General features: G+C 40.5%; 1 protein-coding gene across 1 annotated transcript in view; it reads left to right on the forward strand.

Moving 5' to 3' along the window:
• The window catches only part of nphp4 (nephronophthisis 4), a 262,276-nt gene that overhangs the window by 87,181 nt on the left and 161,482 nt on the right, over positions 1 to 13,613 (forward strand). The window contains exon 7 of the mRNA XM_036578771.1: positions 7,508 to 7,677. Within this exon, the coding sequence (XP_036434664.1) occupies positions 7,508 to 7,677 (170 nt within the window). The remainder of the gene's footprint in view (positions 1 to 7,507; positions 7,678 to 13,613) is intronic.

Genomic DNA, 13,613 nt, shown 5'->3' on the forward strand with positions numbered 1-13,613 from the left:
GTTATACATTAACTCCAACATTTAAGATCAGCAGAGCTTTGTTTTACTGCAAAGGAGGATTATTTTATTTTTACCTAAAAATGTAATTCTGCTGTGGAGCCGCAAGTGGGCAGTAAAAAAGATGCATGTGACTCTGGAGCCGCATCTTGCTGACCCCTGTCCTAGGCTAAATAATGCAGTCACTTTTTTTTTCTGGACTAGGCTTAGGTCTGTAACGTGTTGATGTTGTTCGTGGCCATAACAGATTAATCAATGGATGTCATGGTGGTAGGCCTGAATGCTTTTAAAGACAAAAAAAAATCAAAATTCCACAAAAAAACTTACCCAAAGACATTGTTGTCGTTGGTGTTGCTTCTTTAGTTTGCACTAGAGCTACGAGGCTAATTTAGCTCAAAGGTAATGAAATCTTATACCCCACCATTTACCATCATGAGGAATGCATGCATAATTTTATGTATAATATGGTCGAAAGCATGTTGCATAGCTAAATGTTTGAATTATTTAGTTCTGCTCATAAGTTTATGTACACTTGGCTGAATTTCTACGATGTTTTAGAAAACATAACTGATGATATAAAACACATCCATTTCATTTAATAATAGTGCTCAGATAAATTATCATCACAGGCATCTCAGGAATCCCCCATGCTTCATGGTAGAGATGGTGTGTTTCTCTTCATGGGCTTTGTTGGCCATCCTCCAAACATAGTGTTTGTTGTTTTGACCTTAAGGTTCTGTCTTTTGTCTAATTACTCCAAATTACTTTATTCCAGAAGTCTTGAGGTTTCTCTGGATGCTGTTTGGCAAGCAGGCTTTTTTTTGATGTGGGTGCAAAAATGGCTTTTTTTGGCAACTCCACCCTGCAGCTCATTTCTATTTATGTATATCCCTTTGTACACACTGAATCAGCCACACCACTTTGTTTCAGAGAAGCCTGTATTCGAGTATTTGAGTAGAAGTTGCTTGTGGGTTTTTATTTGCACAATTCTCCTGGTGGTTATCTTAGAAATCTTTCTTGGTCTGCCCCTTCCTGGTGTGATATCCACAGAATCACTGGTTTTCTGCTTCTTTATCAAGCTAGGAGTGCTGATTGGCATTTTCACATCTTTTTGTAGTCTTTTCCATTATCCTTATAGTGTTGAATTCCTTTTTTTCCCAAATCCTTTGACTGTTCCTTTGCTTTCTGCATATTTTCGTATCCAGCATATTTAGTGCAGGCCAAATGCTCAATGTTTCCCTAAGAACTAAGAAACTGACTCTTCATACTAAGACTGACTGGAATAAATCAAATAGTTGAGTATTCATTTGTTATGCTGCTATTTGTTTCCTTATTTAGTATTCTGTCTTTGACTTCTGTTAATGCTGTGGACACCACCAGAATTCTAGCTCACATCAGGGATTCCTGGTCATTTTTAGAGTTAGAGGGTTATTTGTCACTGTTTTAAATTTTTAAAATTTTATCCTAAAATTAAGTTTTTAAAATTTTATCCTAAAAGCAGAAGAAATGGAAATGACTTAAATTACTATTGTTTTGTTTGCCCGACAGCCACCAAACTGTATGCACTCACTCAGGGAAGGTCCCCTAGCTCTATTTTACAGCCATACTAACCCACACTCCTCTATTTGTTGTTTTTTTCATCCCTCTTACCTCCCATAGAGTCCCACTCATTTTCGCCTACACCCCAGCCCTATTATTTCTTTTGCCCGAAAGCCATGAAACTGCATGTACTCACTCAGGGCAGGTCCCTAAGCTCTAATCCACAGTCATACTGACTCTCATGCTCTCACGTCATTTTTTCATCCCTCGTTCCTTCCATAGACTCACATTCATTTTAACAACAATTAGCAACCACTTGGCAACCCTCTAAGAACCAGTGAGTACACACACCTCATGCCATAGCAGCCACCCAGCAGCACCTTCTAGCAATAAGCTTAAGCTGCACAATCACTCTGGCATTTTCTTCAGGAAATGCACTATTCTTGTTAACTCATTACATTCTGATTTCTGCTGCTTCGACAAACAACTGGACTTACGTACTGCAGACTGGAGAGGTTAATAGTGTGTTTTGCACTATATGCGTGTCACGTTATCTGTGTTTATTTGTGGTGTACCGGTATAATGCTAAGGACAAAATTCATAGCTTAATACAAATTTTAACCACTGCATGTGAATTAGTACACTATATTGCCAAAGGCATTCACTCACGCATCCAAATCATTGAATTCAGGTGTTCCAAACACTGCCATGGCCACAGGTGTATAAAATCAAGCACCTAGGCATGCCAAACTAATTCTACAAGCATTTGTGAAAGAATGGGTCGCTCTCAGGAGCGTCCAAGTCCAGTCATGAAATTTCCTCGCTACTAAATATTCCACAGTCAACTGTCAGTGGTATTATAACAAAGTGGAAGAGATGGGGAACGACAGCAACTCAGCCACGAAGTGGTAGGCCACGTAAAATGACAGAGCGGGGTCAGCAGATGCTGAGGCGCATAGTGCGCAGAGATGGCCAACTTTCTGCAGAGTCAATCGCTACAGACCTCCAAACTTCATGTGGCCTTCAGATTAGCTCAAGAACAGTGCATAGAGAGCTTCATGGAATGGGTTTCCGAGCAGCTGCATCCAAGCCTTACATCACCAAGTGCAATGCAAAGCGTCGAATGCAGTGGTGTAAAGCGCCGCCACTGGACTCTAGAGCAGTGGAGACGTGTTCTCTGGAGTGACGAATCACGCTTCTCCGTCTGGCAATCCGATGGACAAGTCTGGGTTTGGCGGTTGCCAGGGGAACGGGACTTGTCTGACTGCATTGTGCCAAGGGTAAAGTTTGGTGGAGGGGGGATTATGGTGTGGGGTTGTTTTTCAGGAGTTGGGCTCAGCTTAGTTCCAGTGAAAGGAACTCTTAATGCTTCAGCAGACCAAGAGATTTTTGACAATTTCATGCTCCCAACTTTGTGGGAACAGTTTGGGGACGGCCCCTTCCTGTTCCAACATGACTGCGCACCAGTGCACAAAGCAAGGTCCATAAAGACATGGATGAGCGAGTTTGGTGTGGAAGAACTTGACTGGCCTGCACAGAGTCCTGACCTCAACCCAATAGAACACCTTTGGTATGAATTAGAGCGGAGACTGCGAGCCAGGCCTTCTCGTCCAACATCAGTGTCTGACCTCACAAATGCGCTTGTGGAAGAATGGTCAAAAATTCCCATAACCACACTCCTAAACCTTGTGGAAAGCCTTCCCATAAGAGTTGAAGCTGTTATAGCTGCAAAGGGTGGGCTGACATCATATTAAACCCTATGGATTAAGAATGGGATGTCACTCAAGTTCATATGTGCGTGAAGGCAGACGAGCGAATACTTTTGGCAGTATAGTGTATATTGCCCAGTGTTTTATACTAAATTCAGAGTTTATATGAATTTAGTATAAAACACTGAAGTATGTCACTGAGTTCTCAATCCTGAAAAGACTTATGTTTGCCTATCAAAGCTATTTTACTCACAATGAAGTTAGCAACAGAGTAAGAACTTGGCTCCATTCAGTAAACTAGCTTCTGACTGCTGCATAAAGCTTGAAATCCAGTCATACTCATCTATTTCCTTATCTGTCATAACGTTACAGAACATCTGTCTCACAGCATCACTGGGACGTCTATTGTGAAAATTATGAATAATTATATAAAACTAAAATTTGTTAATTTTTTTTTGATTAAAAATGAATAAACATGCTCAAAATGATGTTGAATTATTAATTATAAATGAATTATAAATTGATTATGTAAATATTGTTGTTTTAAAGGTAATATTGAGAATTCGTATTTCAGATATGTGTTTTTTGCAGTCTGAGCGCTTCAGCACTCTGCGGCCTTGCTTTGTAAATTTGGGTGGTCTCTTGATCTGCTTCGTGGCTGAGCTATTGTTTTTCCTAGATACTTCTATTTCAATAGAATAATAGCGCTTACAGTTGACTGGGGCAGATCTAGCAGGGCAGAAATTTCACAGATTACCTTGTGGCATCTCATGACAGTGCCACATTTATTCACTGAGCTCTTCAGTGCAACCCATTCTACTGACAGTGCTTGTCTATGGAGATTGCATGGCTGTGTGTTTGTTTTGAATTGTATACACCTGTTAGCAATGGGCATGGCTAAAACACCTGTACTCAATATTTATGAGGGGGGTCCACATACTTTTGGCCATGTAGTGTATTCTCTAAAAACTATAAAAGGAATGGAAATATAAATTCAGTCAGTGGTATGTAAATAAACGTATAAGCTGAACTGTCTGTAGTGTGCATGATACTAATTGATACAGGATACGTTTTCATTACTTGTTAGCTTTGTTAGCCTCGCATCTCCAGTCCAAACATGTGTTGGGTGACATGTGGGGTAAAGGGAAAATTGTGTAAATGTGATTTTTTCGGTAAACTATCGCTTTAGCACCGTTTCTTGTCTTGTTCACACTCTTGAATAAAGCTTCTTTCAGGTCATCACTTGCCTGCTTCGAAGCTTTATCAGTGCCAGGGGTTTCATCATACACATTCCGCGAGTCGTAGGGAAATGTAACGATCTGCCTTACTGTGAAAGAAGCGAGCGAAAAATTGCATTATGTCCACTTGAAGGGAGGTTTTGGAGCCGTTGTTGCCGACTGCTGCTTTAGCTGCATGATTCACTGGGTAAAGTAGGATGTGTTCACTGCCTGCCTCTGTAGCCCTGCATATAAAACCACACACACAATTGATATGCTAATTGGAGAAGCAGTGAGTAGGAGGCCTGGGTGGAGCGCAGCCAGAGGAAAAGTGCTGGAGAAAAGCTGTTCGTCTCCATTCCAGCCTCACAGAATCAACCCCCGCCCCCCCAACGCCACGATTAATAACTTCTCGCTGCTCCTGCCACCCAGCTTAGAAGTCAATACGTCTTAGCAACAGCAGGTATCTGCCAAGTAGCTGCATGCTACGGTGGCGGAGTTACCTTTTATTGATATGTTTGTTAAACATGCCTGGACACTGATTAATGGAGAGGGATTGGTGCTTAATCAGTAATGTTCTACAGTTTTAGCGCTGAATTTTATCTTTTTTGAGAGACTGTCTTTATTGATGGATTATGGTGATAGTTATGTCATGAATTTTTTTATTTTTTTAATGAGAAACATAAACATGACATGCAACTTGATTTTGTAAAGCTTTCTCTAAAGTCCACCTAATAGGTGTTTTTTCCTGTAGCAAAAACAGTCATGATTCATTTTTATATGACTGTTTTATCCCCTATAAGTAAACAGGCTGTTTGCTACTATACGTTTAAGACTCTGATTGGCTGATATGTTCATCAAGTAGTCTGTGCCGATATATATGGAACAAAGTTTTAGATTCGGGTTGAAATAAACAGGCAAGTTTGGGAAAAATGAATACAGCATCTACTGTTGGACGTCCGGATCTTCCAAAAATACATTAGATTTGCTTCACAAACAGGAACAGCAGGAATGTTTAAAGGGGCACTCTGGCCAAAGTGAAAAATTTACCCATCACAGCTTCTGCTGTGAACATGCCTGCTTGCATCCTACAATGGCACCTCTAAAGATTTTCTGGTTGAAAGAATAGGAAAACTGCCATCTGATGATGTATCAACCTTTTAAAGGAGTTTTTCAGGCAGATTCACACCAACTACGTGGATTTTTTTTCCTGTTAAAAAAAGAATACAACTTTCAATGTAATGGAACCTTCACACCAAATCCCATGCATTTTTTAAATGCCCTACGAATGTGGGAAAAAGAGGACAAATGGATTACTTGAGCAGTAGTCATGCCGAATTCACATCATTTTTCTTTTAAGCACTGTAACTAAAAGATGTACACACTGGGTACACCCCATTCTACAAAAAAGACCAAAAACACACTATGATACACCTAGATAAGCATCCATCCATCTTCTAAGCCGCTTATTCTTCTGGATCGTGGAGGGTGCTGGACCCTTTCACAGCGTTCATCGGGAGGAAGACAGGAAACACCCTGGACAGGTCGCCAGTCCATCACAGGGCAGACACAAAGACATATACATTCACACACACATTCACACCTAGGGGCAGTTTAGCATTTCCAGTTGGCCTGACTGCATGTCTTTGGACTGTGGGAGGAAACCCACACAGACACAGGGAGAACATGCAAACTCCACTGGTCGCTCAGTCGGGGAATCGAACCCAGGCCCTTCTTGCTGTGAGACGACAGAAGGAGTTGAGTTGTCATTCTTCAACCTTTTAGCTATGTTCTACCTTATATATGTTTGATCCTCTGCTTTTTTATAGTCAGCCCCATATGGAAAAGCAATACATGTAAAGTGAATTTATCAAATACGTTTAAAAAATGAAGATGTGAATGTAAAAAAAACAAAAAAAAAAAACAGTTTTTTGCTTAATGCCCTTTAGGCCTTGTGTTTAGAATACATTTTGGAACAAGCCAATATATTTGATATACATCTCACAATTAAAAGGAACGTTTATTTATGTATTTGCTGTTTATTTATTTATTTATTTTTTCCCTTCATATGAGGTGTATTGCTTTTGTGCTCTGCCACATTATGAGCTATTCTGCTACCATCATGATGCACATTTGTTTGGACTGCATCCTTGACAACAGAGCTCTCATTGGTCAGCCTGAATTTTAATGCATCCAGACAACGCAGAAATTGAGCTGGCTCTAGACTCAATGTGAAAGACCACATGAATATGCATGTTTTTCATCTGGCTGGGTGTGAACAGCCTTTTTTACCTCACCTTTTGCTCCTTATCACTTCAGCGTAAATGGGCGGGCTAAACTGCTGTAGGCAGAATTTGCGGTCATATTTAAATATGTTCATAATTATGACATCACATCCATGATGAATTCAAAATGGGCTTTTGCAGCCTAGTTTTCATATGTATGCACTGTACAGTAAGCGGTATGTTATAAAAACATTAGCAATGTTCACATTTTATTAAAAAAAAATCTAAATCTCCAGTATTATCTTATATCTATAAACCTTCCTCTAGTCAAAATAACAGAGCCAGTTTGTTGACTTGGTCCGTATAAATCCGGTTTACATAAGTATGCAAATAATGCCGGCTTTCTTCTGGCTGTTTTCCCCATTGGTTCTTCTTCTCCTCCCAGTCCGACACTGTGTACTTCATTTAGTGGAGAAGCTCTGCTTTAATTAGAGGCCACGAAGAGAGGCAGTTGGTAGAGCAGGGGGTTGCTCAGTGTTACATAGAGGCCAGAATTGACAACATAGCCATGTACAGCCATGACTTGTACACATTACCTGGCTTCCCCCTGAGGATTAAATGCAAACAGGGCATGCCACAGGAGATGCTCTTTCAGGCTAATCACACAGAACATGTGCATGAAGCCTAATGAATTCCTCTCACGTGTGTGTATGTGTGTGTGCTCTGCTGAAGGAATTCCTCTCACATGGGCCTCTGTGTATTCTGTGTGTTAATGTCCAAGTATTCCCCTCACGTGTGTTTGTATGTGTGTTCTCCTCAGAAGCTGGGCGTGGAGGTGCGGTCGGTGGTGGTGCAGGAGCGCAGGCTGCATGTGGGAGTCCATAACGGCTGGGGCTGGGTAGAGAGGCCTCAGGTGCTGATGCTGGAGCCGGGGGTCCTAGGGGCCAAGGGGAGCAGTGGCCTCAGACAGACTTCTACAGACATACTCAGGTGGGTCCATTGCCAATCAGCCCATATGGCGTTCTAAAGTTAATTCCCCGAAGAAGACTGTTGTTGCTTACTGCTAGTGTCATAACTACGATCATTTGTATACTTTACAGTAGTGTCTTCATGCCCTGCGCTTTGCAGTAAACACTATGAAGTATAGGTATAAAGTGATTTCAAGGTGCTGATTAAAATGCATTGATTTTGGGTTGTCAGAATAATTGATTACAATAATATTCAATGGAGTATATACACATTTTTTGGCCATCCATGAATTTTTGGGCTATTCAGATGTAAAAATGGATTTTGTTTTGTTTAAATATTGTGTGGCACACCTAATAAGAAGCGAAACTCAGTCAGAATGTTTCTTCTTTATTGATTGAAGACATCAGCAATCTTTCTATATATGTGCAGACAGAAGCAATCAACTTCCTATAGTATTCTTCAAGCCCCAGTAAGCCAAAGCAGACCTAATCTGTATGTTTTGGTAGTTTTAACAGTCCAGTTAGAACTTGGAGTCACGATTTCTGTTTAATCTGTTTGCTGAACATGAACTTAAGCTACCCGGACAAAAAATTAGTCACCTTGCATGTTTAAGGTGGTAGTAACTTCAGGCTGCTGCAGATGGCGTTGCACTAGGATGATCGGGCTATAAATACCTGCAGTGTGTGCAACGGGATTCATAGATCGAGAAGAGGTGGTACAGTGCAGCAAATGTCTTGTTCAATGTGTGGAAAATAGGTCGTAAAGCAGATGTTAATGATTGGCAAACAGGAGTGATTGCATTTGGGTGTTCGAAAGACCATAATGTGAAGGAAGTGAAGAATCCAGCAGTCAAGAAATATGTCAGAGATTGGCCCTTTGAAAAAGACTGACAATAAAAAAAGCAGGACAGTGAATATATTAATGCGTTTGGACTTCGGTGCTGGTGAAGGCTATTGAGAGTGCTTTCGACAGCAAAGAAAACCAACAAATGATATCCATAACCAAATCAAACCTGACCTCTCATTCAAAGCCTAGATAACAACACTTAAGCCTCAACTCTCCCTCAAAGGCCAGATGACAAAGCTTTTTTAAATTGGACATATTATGAGAAGAACCAATTATGAGACAAAAACAGTTATGCTTGGAACACCTGAAGGTAAAAGAGGAAGACGCTCATCAACAAGATGGATGAAAACAATCAGAGGAATCATGAAGAAGCCATTAAGGAGCCTAAAGACCCAAGCAGAATACAGAGTATTCTGGAGAAACACTATTCATTTGGTTCCCAGGAGTCAGAACTGACTTGACAATGGTTAAAGCAGAATTCCACCATTTTTTCTAAATTGTCCACATAATTAAATCACTAAACTCTAAACAGAAAGTAAACAAACAAAAAGAAAAGATGGGTCTTCTACTTAATATGAAGAAAACAAAAGTTCGGGCAACAAGGGGCTGCTAACTTTGCCATAGATGGTGAAGATGTAGAAGTGGCGGACTTCTTTTGCTTACTTGGATCAGTTTTAACAAAGGACCCAGCAGTCAAGAAATAAGAGACAGATTGACACTTGACCAGGGTTTTTTTTTGTTGTTCTTAATGGATACAAAAGCTGGACACATGTCTAAAGAATATTGATGCCTTTGAACCTTGGTGCTTGTGAAGACTTTTGAGTGTATCTTGGACAGCAAAGAAAACCAAGAAATGAATCTTTGACCAAAACAAGCTTCACCTCTCACTCATAGCCCAGGTAACCAAACTGAAGCGGTCTTTTTCTGTACATGTTATGAGATAATACACAAAAAGCAATTTTGTTTGGAACAATTGAGGGTCAAGTTGAAGAGGACGGCCACTAGCACCATACAATGGATATAATCAGCAGAATCATGAACAAGTCTAAAGCCTGAAGACCCAAGCAGAACTCTGGAGAAATACCATTGGCAGAACTCAGAACCAACTTAAACACACAAAATAAATAATCAATAAGCTGTAAACAAAGTTGTTCAGAGTGGTTTCATGTGAAATGCATTGTTTCAGAGAAACTTATTGAGTCAGAATTATTCATAGTAGTGGTGATCAGAGCCAGTCGCCAAAGCGGTTAATGCCTCACCAAAATTCTTGCCTATGAATACACTGCCTGATGCATGATACATTGTTTTACAATAGCTTTGAGATGAAGATTTGGCCTAAAATGCATAGTAGAGAGGGCATTGTAGGGCAAAATAGTAGTGAAAGAATTTTTAATTAATTTTTTACCCCCCCCCATAAACATCACAATCCCTGGTTACTATCACCGCCATTGTAGAGGAACTTCCCAACTTAAATTCCTTTGCAATGGCAGTATACATTGTATGCAGTGTATACATTTACACCTTAACGATTGCATTATGCAGATATTAATCGCTAATATTAGCTAAACAAAGAAGGATGCAAACAAATGTCTTTGGAATAACAAGGGCACACCACTGACCACGAACCATGAAGGACAATCAAACATTCCAAACTCGAGTATCAAAGGAGGAAAAATAATTTGCAAAGCTTCCAGTTTTTTTTTAAAAGCTCTATTCACTAGAATTCTTCTGCGAGTGAGGGCAACATCAATCCTACATGACCCCTGCATGTTCCTTTGTCCTTTTGCCGAGTAAATTGCCACTGGGAGCTGACTCATTCATTAATGATGTTTTTAACCTGCTTCTGGTGTTTAAATCATGATCTTTTCTTCTCCATACTCATACCTTAACCACCCTTTCCTTGTTACCCTGTTCTTAATACCCGAGTGTAAAATGACTATAATTAAACTTATTATTACTCTGATTCTGCCCCTTGACTTTATTCTAGATGACCTATATTAACATACCCTCCTAACCCACAGTCCTCAGCCCGCTCATCCTCCCTCCCCTACTCTGGCTGACTGCTCTGTCCCCGAGTTACCTCTGCCATCTTTTATTTAACACGTCTTATAACTCGTATCAAATATGGATTCGAAGTGATTTACACACCTTTTCCGCGAGCGCTAAATATTTCATCACTTAAACCTAAACTGATTTTCTGAAATCTATTTTTCAGAGCTTTTTCACTTTGGCCAGATGAGTATCCCCTGGGCAGAGCCTGCCGCCCCGTGCTTTAAGTTCTGCTTCATTAGCTCGTGCTGTATGTCAGGCCGGCGGAAATGCCAAGAGGCGGAAAAGTCAAGCACGGAGCGCTGAACTTCTACCTTTCATGCGGCTCCCCCTGCACCAAGCGTGCCTGGAAACAGGGCTATATTTAAAGCCTGATGGAAACGGAACCCAAGAGAGGGAGAGAGACAGACAGTGAGACAGAGAGAGAGAGAGAGAGAGCTAACATCAACCTTATGCCGTCTGTCAAAGCCCTCAACGGCCTCGCTCTCTGAGACGTGCAAGATTTCGTAGTTCACACCGAATGTGTTGCGTCTAACCGTTATCGTACGACCAATCACAGACTCGTGTCATTTACAGCTAACTTCAGCACAAGACACCGGCATGGAGGAGCCACAGACTGTTCTTTCCGAGAGAGAATGTGTTTAATTAGTGATTACTTTTACTCCTCAGTGCTGCCACTGTCTTGATGACTTGTGTGTGTGTGTGTGCGCGTGTGCGTACAAGCGTGTGAATGTGTGAAAGAAAAGTGATATCAGACTGTTGGGAGCAAATTAACTACACTAGACTGTCATGCATGACGGAAGCATGACAGGTGTTTCTGAAGAATTAATAGATTTCTCCGCTGCACTTCAGACGTGTAGTAGCACAAAATGTGTCAAACTTTAATGCGCCATACTACTAATTCCCTTTCCACTTCCATGTTTGTGCTTACGTACCCAGTTTGACGAGAACAGGTGGTTCTCTGTTTGTTTAAACCTAGTGCAAAGCCCTAGAAAGTTTAAACCGTGCTCGTCTTAGAACCTTAAAATACTTCTAGTTTTGCTGTGGGCACTTGCTCTTTCGTGGCTAAGGGACTTGTACATTCAAGAAAATGGAACCTTGCTGAGAGGGCCATCTTTTGTCTTAAAAGCACACAGATTATGGAAAAGCGAATTCCCTTGCTTTTTTGTAATAAGAGTTTTGATGCACGAAGTGTTGAGTTTTAAAACGTCTCGTTTAATCCCCAGTCAATATAGTCCATATATGGAAACTTAGCTGCAAATACATCCTATTTGTTCTAAGTAGGGATGCACTAAAAATTCTGTCCGGAAATGGTTGAAAATGTCACTTTGGGGTTTTCTCCAGAATAAAAAAAAATGCGAACACTTTTAGCCAAAACTAGCAAAAAATTAAATAGGCCTACAACGAAGTGTTTGAACACATAACGGATACTCTGAATGATAATAAACATGAGAAAATAGTGGGTGTTTCCTTCGCTCTCCAGTGCCGGTCAGTGCAGATGCATTCAAACAGTTTGAGCTGCAGCGGATCAACAGTGAAGCATGCAGACAGGGTCTGCCCTAGCTTAGACCAACAGTCTGTATAGTATTAAGCTGATTAAATGAAATTCTATAAAGAAAATCACATAAATAATACTGGGAACTCAAGATCCTTTTTCACTTCTGGTTTTGAAAGTTGTCACAGCAAACAGGTGTGTTTGTTAGATCCTGCTGGAGTCCATGACTGTTTCTAAAACCACTTTTGTGCTAGCATCGCCCCCTGCTGGACAAACTTTAGACTTCTGTACAGGAGTTCCGAAGCCACGTCCATGTGCTTTACATACTACATAAAACTGTGGTGTTTTTTTACTGGAATTCAGCTTTAGATATTTTTTGGGAAACAATAAAGTATTATATTTCATTATTTTACAACATTTAATACTTAATATTATTTACCAAGTTTGCAATTAAATTAGTCCTCAAGTTTTCTGTCAGTTCTCTTTCCCAACATGGCGATCATTAGCTTTGAAGCATCACCAGCATTATTATGTTAATTCAGTTTCTTTTTTTTCAGTTTTGGTTGTCAGCTGAGTGGATCCTGAATTTCAGTTTTGGTCAAGAACTTTCATTTTGGTGCATCACTAGTTATAAGGACTGTTTCAGCCTTGTTTTTTTAAGGGATTTTTCAGGGTAGACAGTCAGAACAGAGGTCATATGTCTTAAAGGCACTATAAGGAAAACATAATTCTATAAGGTAAAGAAACGTTGGATAATGGTCATGTAAAAATGAATTAAGACTGGTTTGATGCATAAAACCATGCAAACATCGATAGTGGACCTCGAAGGAGAAAATATAATACAAGAAAAGTATAGGATATGGCCTCTTTAACTTTGCTTGCAACTTCTTTTGACTTCTTTAAAGCAGGGGTGCACTGCTCTGGTCCTGGAAGGCCAGTGTCCAGCACAGTTTGGTGGGTGCCCTAGTCAAACACACCCACTTAACTTACGAATGTAATCAGGAGTGTTTGAGTAGGTAAATCACCAAATTGTGCTTGACCGCAGTCCTCCAGGACTGGCGTTGTGCACCCCTGCTTTAAAGTCTATATTTTGCATTTCTGCAATCAATTTTCAGTTAGCTCAGTGTAATTGTGCACAAAATTGTCCTTTTAGATTTGAAGAAAGTCAGTTAAAACATTTTTCTCAGTGAACATCATTTCTCATTCCAGAGTGCTCCAAGATCCAAGAGGTTTATTGAAATTAATTAAATGCATATTGAATTCTGATTCAACAAGACTCCTGAGCACTTCTGCATGTCTCTGTATAAGAAATCACTCCACTAAAACATCAACCCCACTCCCTCACCCTCCCCCCCCACCACATACACACATGTGCACACACATAGGTCATTGCTTTAATGCAGCCTCAGAAACCAGCCTGAGACCCCCACCGGAGCTGCAGCTGTATGTGTGTATGAATGTGCTGTTGTGAATTGTAGTGTGTGCGTGGGCTGTAATTATGCAGGTAATGGTGGGAACAATCTGCTTTTCTCCATGCTGAGATGATGCATTGGCTATATTTTGCTTG

The sequence above is a fragment of the Colossoma macropomum genome, unplaced genomic scaffold (genome assembly GCF_904425465.1).
Source record: "Colossoma macropomum unplaced genomic scaffold, Colossoma_macropomum, whole genome shotgun sequence".
Classification (NCBI taxonomy): Eukaryota; Metazoa; Chordata; class Actinopteri; order Characiformes; family Serrasalmidae; genus Colossoma; species Colossoma macropomum.